Source organism: Eubalaena glacialis, chromosome 16 (genome assembly GCF_028564815.1).
Source record: "Eubalaena glacialis isolate mEubGla1 chromosome 16, mEubGla1.1.hap2.+ XY, whole genome shotgun sequence".
In the NCBI taxonomy this organism is placed as follows: domain Eukaryota; kingdom Metazoa; phylum Chordata; class Mammalia; order Artiodactyla; family Balaenidae; genus Eubalaena; species Eubalaena glacialis.
In genome coordinates this window covers 84,923,527-84,937,508 of record NC_083731.1, presented here as the reverse complement: position 1 = coordinate 84,937,508, position 13,982 = coordinate 84,923,527, and the positions used below count along the sequence as shown (strand labels likewise).

General features: G+C 34.4%; 1 protein-coding gene across 7 annotated transcripts in view; it reads left to right on the top strand.

The window, feature by feature from the left end:
- PAN3 (poly(A) specific ribonuclease subunit PAN3) overlaps window positions 1-13,982 on the top strand; it is a 116,309-nt gene that overhangs the window by 12,990 nt on the left and 89,337 nt on the right. For all 7 annotated transcript variants that reach the window (XM_061170567.1, XM_061170566.1, XM_061170565.1 and 4 more), the window contains exon 4: window positions 1,687-1,757. In XM_061170567.1, coding sequence (XP_061026550.1) covers window positions 1,687-1,757 — 71 coding nt within the window. The remainder of the gene's footprint in view (window positions 1-1,686; window positions 1,758-13,982) is intronic.

Here is a 13,982-nt window from a genome sequence, read left to right as displayed (position 1 = left end):
ACATAATACTTTATATACGTAATAATACCTGAGATTGCATTAAATATACTTTTAAATTATAACATGAGTGTTTCTCGGTCATTATAAATTGAATCCTGTTGTTTATTTTCATAATTTACTTACTTTTGTTTTTTTGTTTTTTTAAAGTCCAGTATTGGACTTATGTGTATGAATCTGTGTTCATATTTTGAGTTACTTCTTTTGGAAACATTCTTGGACATGGAATTACTGTTTCAAAGATTATGGACATTTTTAAGCCTTTTGATACAGAATTTCCTTTTCATATCCTAATTTAAAAATAAATGTTTCTTTTGTATCTTTCTGTATCCTATTTTTAAAAATAAATGTTCAGGAATGGTTTTTTTAAAAATGTGTAACAATTTATTAATATTCTATATCGGTAAAATGTAAACATTTATAACGATGAGAATGAGAATTTGCATGTTGATTATTTCTGAGATAGACATTTTATGTGTGTGTATCAAATCTCTCTCATTACTTAGAAATTTCAACTTTCTTTTGCTGTAGGAAAAAATAGCAACATTTTAATATTGAGTAAAATTATTAGAAACTAATGTGTAGCATTATATTTTTGGCATTCCCATAGAGTTTATATGCTGACTTTTAAATGCTATCAAAGGTAGCGTAAAGGATGAATAATACCTGTTTTTATAGTCTTGAATGTATAAATTACATAAAAATCTTGTGTCTTACTATTTATTAACTTCTTTCTCTTTGCATTATTAGTTATATTAAATTAATGTTAATTCTAATGAAGGACTAGACTGTGAAAATCCAGACAGAAGAAACCAGAGAAATTAAGCAGCAATTTATATGTACTGCATTATGAAGAGATTTAAGGTTCCTTTAAATGACAACATTTACTATATTTTCTTTAGGATTTTACAGATAATTTAATGAGAAACAGGACTAACTAAAGCTCAGAAATGAAGACAAAAATATTTCAATGTATACCATGCATTCCTTTTCAGAAACTCTTCTGATTTGTTAAGTGAGAAACAATTTAGAGATGTACTTTTGTTTGTAACTTCTGGCCACAGAGTAATAGAGCTTTGAACCTATAAAATCTTTGGATTTCATGTTTGTGTTTTGAAACATTTAGTATTTTCATCTTTAAAAACTTAATTTACCTTATGTTTTTAGTAAGAATATCAAATATGTGGTGGTAAACTTAAAAATATGGAATATTCTGTAGGGTAGATGGTTTTAAGGTCTTGCCTAAGTGTTAACATCCAAGTCCTATCGCTCAGAGTATGTTTGACTACTCTACCTGCCACCCCTACCCCTTTTTTATTTTTCTTATGGTTTGGTCTCGAGAACACAAACTACAGGTAGACTTCCTTCATAAACACATTCCTAATAACATGGTTAAGATCACCTTTTTTTTTTCTATTTTATTTTTCTTTTGGTTCACAGCAAATAGATGCATTCTAATTCGTATAGCTTCTGAATAAATGTGTACTGACTATTGGCTGAATGAAGTAGTCTCCAGTTTGTGTTTCATTCACTTACAAAATATTTGAACACCCACTGTGTGAGGCATTGCGTTTATTGTTGTGGTATATGATTTTTTTTACTACTTCATAAGCATTCAAGTTAAACATTTATTAGATTTATAGGTTTCCTGAGTTGTCTGTGTGGAAACTTATATAACTTACCTTCCAGATCCTCTAACTTCACCTGCTTCATCCTTGTTTAATGACTTTGGTGCCCTCAACATCTCTCAGAGAAGAAAGGTAGGTGAGATGGAAACTTATGTGAAACTAAATGGAACATAGGGGTGATACTGGGATGTTACCTACATAATGGTCAGTGTTCTCTTAAGTGGGGGAGGACTGTAATGTTTTTCTTGCTTTTTGTTAACCATTTTCCTTGGTGTATATCTCTTATATGCAGAATTTTATTTGATCTCTGTGCATGAAATAGAGACATTTTATGTGAAGGGATGAAATCCTTCTTATTTTTGCTCATTTTCTTTATCTTAATGCATTCTTTTTAAGATAACAGCAACTACAACATTAAATTAGATGTTATGTGACCCATTGTAGGTGTATTAATCATCTTTTAACTTTATTTTCTGACTGCTTTGTCTATATACCAAAGATTTCTTCCCTAATTTAATTAAACTCCTCATTACAAGGCAAACTTAAAATCTTCAGCTTTTCATAATTGGCCCAACTGTTTAAAAACAGTTTAAAATCTCTTTATATTAGAAATTTAATTTAGTTTTATTTGGAATTGAGGTCGATAGACCATGAATCGATTTTGAAGTACCTTGTAGTAGTTTATTATAGTTTGATGCCTTTGAGTCTTAATGAGAATCATTATGTTAATAGTGATAGTAATCTAGAGACGGTGCTAATTTTGGTGAGGATCAGTAGCAGCTAAAGATGTTCAGGAGGTTGTAAATCTTGGCGGAAATTACTATAAAGTTATAACTAATTCAGTTTCCTAAGTAATAGGAGAAAGGTCAAAAAGAAAATATTAATTTTAGAAAACTGATGTAAGCTTAAGGTGCTTTAAGGAAGTCTCTGATCAGAAGGTAGTATAAAATGAATTTCAAGAATACTAGATAGATGTTCTCTAGACAAGAAAATAAAACTGTGGGGTCAGGTATGAATTATATCAATACCTCATGTACCTAGTATTATCTCCTTTTTGAAAATAGGTGAGAACAAGGAGGTAATTAATTACAAAATGCTTTTAAGCAACTAAGATTGGTAGACTAAAAGGTATGGGTTTGGTTTTATAGACTTCCTTACAGGCTCTCACCAAGAACACATTTACTTTTGCTTTACATACTAGTCTCAGAAATGGGAATATGTATTTTCTAAATCCCTAGGGTAGAAGTGGAATAGAGTTGGACACAAGCAGTGAGAAGTGAGTGAGAAGTGACAGTAGGCAAAACCTTCAATATGGAAGGAAGCAGTGAAGTGCTGGAAAGCAGGTACAACCTAGAAGTCAGGTTATTTGGAGCTGTTTAGTGTAGGGGAAAATAAAAAGCCCTTAAGTAGTCTTAAGGGTCCCCCAGTAGCTTTTTCACATTTTTAAAAATAATCTGTTAACTGTGATAAGTAGCATTTCTGATGTATGAGTAGAAAGTAAGACTAGAATGGCAAATAAATACTTACGAGGGTTTGGTGGATTGCATCTTAAAGTTGAAATATGTGATTTAGAGCTGTTGACATTAATTTTTGACAAAATAGTAAAGAGCCCTGGAGATTTGAAAAAGGAAATTATAATACCCATTCTTCTAAAATTTATTTTAGTAAAGGAAAATAATAGAAGGAAATATTAGTACAGATGTGACATCTGTATTTGGAGAGATATTAGAATGTATCCACGTGGAAGCAGATTAGTGAAGTGAGCACTATGCTGCAGTTTTTGAGGTCCTGGATCTCTAGCTTTGTGACCTTGGGACAACCTTCTAGGCTGTAATCTTCACATCTGTGAAATGATGAGCATGGCCTGGATAATTGCTGTGGTGTCTTTCATCTCTAAAACTCAATGTTTGGCTAAACTGAAAGGACCTACGTGTCAGCCTCTACTTAGAAACTCAGGATTCATATAGTATATCTTTGAAGGACCATATTTTCTTGCCATTTATATTTAAAGTAATATGTAGGGACATAGAGATTTTTTTCCAATAGTGCGCTACATAATTAGGAATCTTTGTGGGTACAGGTTGCATATATTTTTAAATTGTTTGTTAATGGTTGAGTTGAGAAGGTTTAAAATTCCTTTGTATTAGAAATATTCTTGGTATGAGAGTATTGCATGCTATGAATTGAAGGCATATGGAGACTTTGTCTATTCTTTTTTTTTAAATTTAATTTATTTTTTTATACAGCAGGTCCTTATTAGTCATCAATTTTTATACACATCAGTGTATACATGTCAATCCCAATCTCCCAGTTCATCCCCCCCACCCCCCGTCTATTATTCTTTTGTTGTAGTAATTTATAACGTCTGTTTAATGATGTAATTTTAGTGGAAGTACCTCAAATTTATGTAAATATTCAATCATAATTCCAGGTGATCTAAGCAGGCTATCATGATAACTCAGTGACATTTTATTTCAGAATGAGATTGGAAAACAGGTAGTTAGGCCATACTTACTATTATTTCATAGCTAGTTAGATAAATTATTTTCTGAAAATCTCAGTAGGGCCAACCCCTGAGCTGCATATGCTGCTTTTTGCCTGTGGGGTATGTGAATTATTTGTATCTGATGAGTCAGATATTTTAACTGTGGGCAGTCTTACTCTGGGCTATGTGAAAAATTTAAAAAGAATGGACTGATGTTTTTCTTGCTTTCCTCAAATCTAATTCAAGAGACAATGCATGAATCTACTAGAGAACATTTACACTGCAGTGTATTAATCAGCGTGAATTTAAATGTGTGATGATTGCTAAGTAGCAGAGAATTCTCTAGATCCAGAAGAGTTTATGGAGAAGTTTTGAGTTGTGGTTTTTGAAAGTGAGGAATATGGGGAAGCAAACATATTAAGCAGAAGGAATTGTTTGATTACAAGTAGAGAGTTAGGATCTTCAGTAAATTTAAAAATTCTCTTCTATCACAGATAAGCTAAGAAACTATGGCTGAGGGCCTTGTATCTATAAGGACTTGTTGAAGTAAAATGTGTGATGTGAAAAACAGTATAGAAAAAGGTTCGTAGCCATTTGTCTGGGTTGGTTTATTGTTGTTAAATATGTGGAAGATTTCCTGAAGAGCTGTATACTGAGAATAGATATGCCTTAGGGCGCTGACACTCATAGTGTGTCGAGTGACTGGAGCTAGACGGGGAGTTGTTTCCTGTCTGTAGGGAGACAAGTTAAAACGTTAAAAGTAAATGTTTCGAAACTTCTATAACAATCTGATAATACCACGACATCCAAATGTGTCATCATTTTTCTAGTAATTCATTTTTGTTTTATGAACATATAGGACTATGATGCATAGGAAATTTTTTAAAAATGTGATCTTTCACAGTTGATATTTGAGAAGCACTTATTTTTAAAATTTTCTACATTAGAAATATATAAATATAGATAGGAAAAGTAACCATTATTTGAAAATGTGTACAATTATTGTTGGCCAGGGGTGGTGGTGGAAGAAATTGAATTATGGCTATATAGTCAGTGGGAGAGGTAAGCCCCCCAAAACACTGGAGATGGAGTTCTGTTGAAAATGGGAGTGAATATATTAGACGTTAATGCACAAGGAAACCTTAACAACAAGGTAGATAAAGCCGAGAACTGGTATGACAGAAAAGGACCTGGGAGTCACTGTGAATCACAAATGTGGTCTGGACAGCAGTAAAATTTTCGGTCAGAAATCCCCTGGGAACAAAGTATCTTTTAACAAAGTTAGATGTAGAGATACAGATATTCATAAATAACATGATGACATCTTGCTAACTATTCTTGCTAAGCTGTGCGACCACAGATGATTGAGACAAATGTTCCTTCAAAATTTGTGTCTGGCAATCTTGGCTTTCCCTTTTATATATTTCTTGGTCCTTCTTCGCCCTCTTTTTTAGTTGTCTAGTCATTTTCCTATTTAGCTTTCTCCCCTCCCCACATTAAGGCAGAAACCCTCTGGTGCTCGTCATTTACATTTCTTGTTTTAATTGTACTTTAGTATAATGTTTCAATCAATATGCAGCTGGGTATTTGCATTTTATTTCTGATAATGGGATGACAGATTTTCACTTCTGTAAATTTTTTAGGTTTTAATAACACGTTAAATTCTTTGGGTTTAGAGGACAAAAGACTTGTGAAGTGTCATGTTTATTTCTTCTGTTCTTGATTTTAAAGCTCTTTGTCAGGATGAGGGAAGTGGGATCCCTTAAGAGGCTGGCTTATCTATTGATGGCTTACTTGGGAAATGTAGCTGGTGGAGGCCTCGCTTTGGATGATTCTGCTTGATCTCAGCTTGGAACCTCCTCCCCACTGTTCTCAAATCTTAAGCGCATCCTTTCCTTTTTGTATCATCTCTGTTACAAAACTTACTGATCTATATATATAGTATGATTTCTGATTAATTTGACATTTAAAAATTTTTGTGTACATTTCTGTTCTAATGTCTTCAAAAGATGACTTTTACATTATTTACTTTTACATAGGGAACCAAATAGGAATAACAAACTGGTGAGTATTATGGTAGAGTTCTTTTGTGGAGAAAGCTAAAGTAAACTTGGAGAAATTAATAGGATTATGGCATAGATAATCTGGGATGTAAATCTTTCCGCAGTCCTTCTGATGGCTAGGCTCATTTTAAAACATGGAACCAAATATTGATTGAACATGGAACTAGATATTGATCTCGGGGAAAAAATAAAAGGTGAGGAGAAAAGGGGGAAGATATTGAAAAATAAATCGTAATGGGAATCACAATCTAAAACTTCACCTATAAAACCATTTTTAAATATTTTATATATGTTCTCAAATACTGTTTTACTTAGTATTTAGATTTCCAAGTCAGCCACATCCGTATCTTTTACCCATGAGTACTGTGCAGAATGTTTTTATGGAAAATTGTATTTAGAATTCCAAATGAATACACTCAGAGCTATTCTTCTTTTGCTGGAGTTGACTGAACCTCCATTCACCTCTGCTTGCCATGCTGTGGGAACGTGCACAGGCTTTAGATTTAGAGATACGTGTGGTAGAATTGTTGGAGTCCAAGTTCCTGTAGGCAGGGGAGCATCATGGTTCCTGTTTATAGCTTTCTTAGAGCTCATGGTGAGTTTTTATCTCTCTCCAAGAGCAAAGAGTTGGGAATAGTAATAACCCAGTAGCATTGAATATTGGTCAAGGTTTTAGGGTTTGGAGTTGGATGCCAGGCAGTCTGAATTGAATCCCTGTTTCTTCACTGATTGTCTTTGTGTCTTTAAGCTTAGTTAAACCTTTGTGTTTCTTCATTTGCAAAATGAGAATAATAATACCTTAGTACCTGGCATGTAGAGGTGTTATGAGGACTAAATGAGAAATGCCCAATAAACGGTAGCTATTATTGGTAATACATGGTGCTAGCCAAACCCTTCTAGTCTTGTTTGGGAATTGTTAACTATTATTAAATAAATAAATGTCTGTTGTTACTCACTCTGGATCAGGCTGTATTAGAGTTGTCCATTGGAAAAGGCGTTCTCCTATAGTTGCTTTGAGAATGTCCATCTTTTCTTTGAGGTGTTCAGGCCCCTCCTCCCCACATAACTGTTAGCTTCTCAAACATATCCTTCAAATTTGGTGAAAATACATCTGGGATTTTCTCACTATGCAGTGGCAGCCTTGATTTTATTTATGTTGACAATGATCTTCTGTATCCGTTTCAGGTAATATGGTAATACTTTTATAAAATTAAATGTTTTATAATTTCATTTTATCATTTAGTCACCCCAACAATTCTTTGAGAGATATTATTTTTTTCCATTTTACAGATTGGGGAATGGAAGTTAGATCAAGTAATTTACTTAGAATAAGATAGGTAATATTTAGTTATGTTTCAGAGAAAAAAATTTTTCTAGGACAGTATAGAAGGGTAAGATCTTCTATAAGGTGAAAAATGAAGAGGTAGCAGAGAGAGAGACCACTGGTAACATGCAGAGGAGGAGATAAAACATTGACCTTATGCCTGCCTGTTTTTCCATTTATGTGATTATCTCAGTGTAAGTTTTTGTAAACAGTGTAAATTTCTAGGGCAAGAATATACAATTAAGCTTTTGATAATTGATAGCTAACTTTTCAGAAATGTTGCACAAATTTATATTTCTACTCATGGGTGCTGGTTTTTCTACAGCCTTGAAAACACTGAGATGTAAAAATCTTTCATATCTTTGTCATTTTATAGTCAAAAACCCCTCATTGTTAAAATTTGATTACTGCTGCTATTGAGCTTCTCTTTTATGTTTATTGACCTTTGGTGTTTCTTTGGTGTCCTATGCTTTTATTTTACTGTTGGGATATCCTTTTTAAATTTGTTGTAAACTCTTTGTTTATTAGACATTTAAGCTTCTTCTTTGTTTTTGGTCTTGAATTTCACAAGTAATTTATGCTGTCAATTTTGAAATGTCATACTTATTACTCTGATTATCTTTTATTAAATACATTAAAAAAGAATAGAATATTAAGCTCATTTTTGTTAAAATAACATGGTAATTCCCTGTCTGATGAGTTGGTGATTTTATATTGAAAGGACTGTCATTATTTTTATGACAGTCTAATGATCTATAGTAATCAACTTCCCTTTAGCAAACAGTTACATTCTCTCTCTTCTCTGTTTTGTCAGACTTAAATGTGACCTTCTTCTTACTGTTTAACCTGTCAGTCTATTCTTTTCTTAAAATGATGGATTAGATTAGATTGAAACTTGTTTAACAATATGATAGCTCCTATAGAAAAGGGCTCAACTTTGAAAAAGTTAATTTTATTTTCCTCCTAAATGAAGAGTCCTCCAGGGTGAACTTCCAGAATTGTGTTGAGATAAAGGTGTGCTTTGGAAAGAACAGATTAAATTTTGTTGTAACAAATGAGGAGTTCAGCCGCGTATTTTCTCTACTTTAATTCGTACTTTGTGTGCAGTGACAACTTGCTCTTGTTGAGTCAAGAGTCTTCAAAATTTACGATTACAAGGGAATTTTGTCCTGTTGATTGATTTAAAAAGATCTCGCGAGAGTTTTTTGTTTCGGAGGCTTTTTTTAAGGTGCGTGTGGTTGTTTGGTGTTTGACAAGCTACCGTATTTAAACACGTGAACTGAAACAGCATGGCTTTTGTATACAGTATGTAATACTGTTGACTGTAGTCATTATTTAGCTTTAGCTTTGGGGATTTTGAGTTGGTTCTTACCTAATAATGGTAGTTTAGTGAAACCATTGCTGCATCTGCCACTTGGACCTGGGAACTGGTAGATCATTCTGAGATATTCTGGTTGGCTTCTTTACACTCTGCTCTGGGCACTGTATTTACGAAGTGTAGTAGCTGATTTTAAGAGTTTGGTATTACTGGTGGTTCATCCCTGTTTTCCTAGGAAGTAGGGGTCAGGAATAAATTAGTAAAGATCAATTTAGGATTCTCATCCACAAACATGCTAGCCTAAGTTTTAAGCTAAATTTAACCAAAACTATGTAATTTTTCCTAACTCTGTTTAATTCCCAAGATTTGTTCTTGCATTTTGAAAGTGGGGAGGAGGGAGTGGCTTAATGAAGTCTCTGTAGCTACTGTTTCTCATTGATCCCATCCATGCCAATTAGAGTCAAAGAGAGATTGATTAATTTAGGAATTTGTATTTGGTCATTTTAGAGTTAGCTAGAATAATGTTAAGATTGTAACACGTTAGGAAAACTATAGAATGTGGAATAAATTTAGTTAAGAGTACAAGCTCTGGAGCCTGACCTTATGTTAGTTTTGAGATTATAGGCAAGTTATTTTAACCGCATCTAAGCCCACCCTTCTCATCTGTAAAGTTGGTTTGTGATGGTGCCCATCTCACAGAATTTTGCGTATTAAGTATATGAATTGCTCTACAGTGCCTGGCGCAGTGCACTGTGCTTGTCAGATGGCAGTCGTTGTTGCAGTCTTCTGCTGCTTACAATCCTGCAATTTAAAAACGCATGTTTATCTGTTTCTGAATGTGTGTAAGATTATTTATCTTTGATTAACCACCACCTACTTTAAGTTCAATCATAGTAAAGAGCATTGCCGAAGATATTCTGCTTCATTTCAAGATTCAGTTTAAGCAAGGGTACACATATAAATAAATCAAAAGGGAACCTTTTGCTAATAAGCAAATAGGCATTTTAGCATGATGGTTGCTTTTGATAAGGGACTGAAATTCATATAAAATTTTTTATGGTCATTACAGGTGATAGTTTATTGTAGAAATAACTCTCATGACTTAAAACATCATTACTCACTTGCACTTAAAAGATTTCAATAACTTTGGCATGGTATTTTGTTTTTCTACATCTTGTATTCTGGTTCTATTCTAAAGCAAAAGAATAAAAGAAGTTGTAGTTTGGTGTTCCAAGTCTTTAGAAATTGAATGTGACCTTGCTTAACAACTGATCTCATTTTTGGTGGCATAAAACTCCATTGTAACATTGAGGTTTTGAGAACAGAAGTAATGACTACTTTGTAGGCTTTCTTAAATTTATGTAGATAATATAGTGGGCCTCTTCTCCCAGGATCGGACTCAGTAGAGCTTAAAAAACATTTCTGTGTGTGTAAATCCTGTTCTGCTCTATTTGACATAATTTAGATTACTTTTTACCTAGCAGCATCCTCTGTTTTCATCCTCTCAACCTATATGTGATTTCTGTATTGACTCCACAGATTAAAAGATCTTTTTCATTTATAGATGTTTACCCGCCCATGAGTCTTTAACAATGACAGTCTGTTTTTCTGTAGACCCACTTTCTATAGACCTGCTCACCATCCCATCCTATAATTGGCTTTATTTAAACAGTGAAAACCTAAGGGACCTAATATATTTCCATGAAAACCTACAATTACTGATAATGAATGGCAGGACAAAATACAACATAATCTTTGAGGCTGGCTTGTTTTTGTTTTTGATTTTTAAATCTTTTACTCGAGAAAATTGATTGGAGCCCAATATACAATCACTTATAGGTTTAGATTTACTATTCTACATTGATTAGGTGTGAGAGCCTTTAAAATCCAGGTGTATTAACACACCTAATTAACTAATAAATTACGTAGAGGTAGTTCCCTGTGTCTATATGGAAATTAGCTAATTTATTTGATTTAAAATATTCAAATGGTTTTAATCAGTTTGGAGTCTATTTTTTCCTAGTGAGTTTTACATTAACCACTGACGGTTAATGGAAATGTAATCTTGTATTTAGTTCTCATAATAACAAATATGCTAAACCGTTAGGGCGTTTAATTAATTGAGGGAAGACCATTGTACGTCAGAAGAGGTCATAAAAGAGAAATGAAAGTTGATTTTCAAATAAATATACAGTAAATTCTAGGCCAGAGGTTTCGGTTAGTGGACCTCAGACCCTTAGAAGTGGCAAGAGGTAGGTAGGTTGCTGAGCTGTAACTGCAAAAGGCAATGAGTTAATACATTTCATTAAACATTGTCTAAAGGGAGATAATATCAATATTTCATATATGTGCACAACTGTTTTCCAAGTATGTGAAGATGTTCGATTAATAAAATACAAATTGTTTAAAAGTGCCATTCATAGTAGCTTTAAATCATCATTCATTGTTTCAGAGTATAAATAGTGAAAACACAGTTACTCTGTTTTTGATGTTCAGAGGGCATTCTTAAAATTCAGGGCATTGGAAACTTTTTGTGCTAGGATAACAATTGATTTCTCTAGTTTATACCTAATGATTAGGCTATGATATATAATAACAAGGCCTGTAATGTGAAGTATTGTAGAGATGATGCTGTTTTGCAATTTTACCAAAAGAATTGTGCTCTGAACATTGGTCTGTAACAACATTTTCTATATGAGCAGTGGTATTTATGTATTTTTCTTTTGCTAGACTGAACTTTTTAGGGGAAGAGAATAGATCTTACCGCTGTATTTCTCTCTCTTTTTAAAAAATCTTTATTGGAGTGTAATTGATTCACAATACTGTGTTTCTGTTGTACACCAAAGTGAATCAGCCATATGCAGACGTATGTCCCCGTATCCCCTCTCTCTTGAGCCTCCCTCCCGTCCTCCCTGTCCCACCCCTCTAGGTCATCTAGGGAGGGCAAAAAACCTTATGCTGAAATGTTAAGTGAATGAATGAATGAAAAAAAACGTGTTTGCATTTAAGGTTTTGAAATAAAACAGTCCTAAAAATTAGCTTTTATTGTTCTTTCTTTTGACACAGTCTGGAGACTTATCTTATTTGTTAGGAATGAGAGTGGATTTCCCTTAGTCCTAAACCATTGGATTGGTCTTCTCTGGACTAGGGCAAGGATTTTTGAAGAGCCAGGGCTTTGGGGGCTATGAGTAATGGTCTTGAAGTCTCTGAGTATTTAGGGCAAGCTAAAGGAGTGGGATGTTAACTATTTGAACGCCTATCCTTTTTTTATTTTGGGGGGTGGCCCCAATTTCTGTTTTACCACTAGTTGTTTCTTCTCCAAGTCTCTTCCCTGACATTCTCTAGAACTTTGTTACTGGAAGGGTGATCACCAGACCAGCAGCACACTAGTAGTCTTGGGAGCTTTTTAGAAATGCTGAATCTCATGCTTCACTCTAGGCCTGCTGAATTAGCATCTTTATTTTAACAAGATCCCTAGAAGAGTATATGTTCATGACAGTTGAGATGTGCTAGTCTAGAATACATTCTCCAACTTTTTCAAGCCCTAAGTTGTTATTTTTTAAATGCCCAATAAAAAGGGTAAAACTATTTTCAACTACTGTCTTACTGTGCTGTTTATTTAGATTTTGTGAAGAACGATAAAAATCAGTTTTGTAGTGAATCTTGAGACTTAAAGTAAAAATTGTATATATTAGAGAGAGAGAGAAAAAATAGTTACATGTTATGCTGGATATTTTACCACAGGAACAAAAAGAGAATGGGAATTTTGATGTGCAATGTTGACTTACTAGGAGGTGGAGCAGACAAGCCGGTTACTTACCAACAGGACGTGACTTTTCAAAATGCTTCCGTTTCATAATAACCAGCAGGCTGGACTGGCAAGGAGGCTGTCAAGAGTGGAGGATCAACCAGGAAACATACCTTTTTTTTGACCAGCACATTCTCAAGACTGGTTTAGGAAGGGATTGCTGGAAGCTAAGGGGAAGGGAAGAGGGCTTGTGCTTTTGTTTGCTCTGGAGGAGGGGTTTGGATCTTGTAGGACTCAGAAGGCTTTGGGGAAAATAAACATTTCCCATAAAATTTTGTTTGCCCTTTATTTCCTCACCTTCCATTTGACGTCTCTATTTCCCGTAGCCCCTACTGTCATTTAATCACCGATAGTTGTTTTTAAGCTAGCAGCTCTTTCCCCAGCCACGCCTTCGCCTTCTACTTCCATTGCAATTTCCTTGAGTTCCCATCCTTCACCTACGCCTGTGATTCTCGGATGGGGACAGTTTTGTCCCCCTACTCCTGCAGAACATCAAAGATATTTTTGGTGTCACGACCAGGGCAGATGCTGCTAATCGTCCTGCAGTGGCCCAGGACAGCCCTCCACAGCAAAGAATTATCCAAAGTCTGTCGTGCTGCGTTTGGGAAACCCCAACCTGGATTATCGTCAGAGACCATTGATTTATCTACCTATTTCCAGTTTAATTCTCATTCACAAGCTTTCAAGAGTTCCCCATTGCCCATGGAGTGAAGTCCAAACTCCTTGGCATAGGATACAAAACAATTCATGGTTTTTTATTGCTTTCAAGCCTCATCTTTTGCTCTCATGGTTGGCCCTCTACTAATGATAGACTGAAAACTTGTAGTTTTCCCTTAATTGACAACAGAGTGCCTGTATGCCTCTACATGTGCATTTTTCCTAACCTACAAATACATCTTTCTCTCTCGCTCACTCTGGTTTTGTTTTGTTTTGTTTCCTATCTAGAGACACTCCTCCTTTAACACTGCTCAGGCATTCATCCTCTCTGTGAAGCCTTCTTTGCCTCTGTTCAATTGGTACCTTGATTATATATGCATTTTTCATATCACAATGAGTGTGTTCTGTTCGCATGACTTTGTTAACTACTAGGTTATGTCCTCTTTCGGAGGGAAAGGTGTGTGTTTTATTCATCATTGCATTCCAAGTACTTAGAACAGTTCTTGATACAAAGTTGGCTCTCGTGTTTAGTTGAAAATACATTTTTCCTTCAAGGAATAAATAATAGTTCAAATAATTTGGAAATTAGCTTTTAGATGGGATTTTACCATAATTTACGTTCTGTGCAATGAGACTTCTGTCTGTAATCTTTTTGGCTCACCATCATGCTCTGTATTGCTGCCATCTCTTTTCAGATGTCAT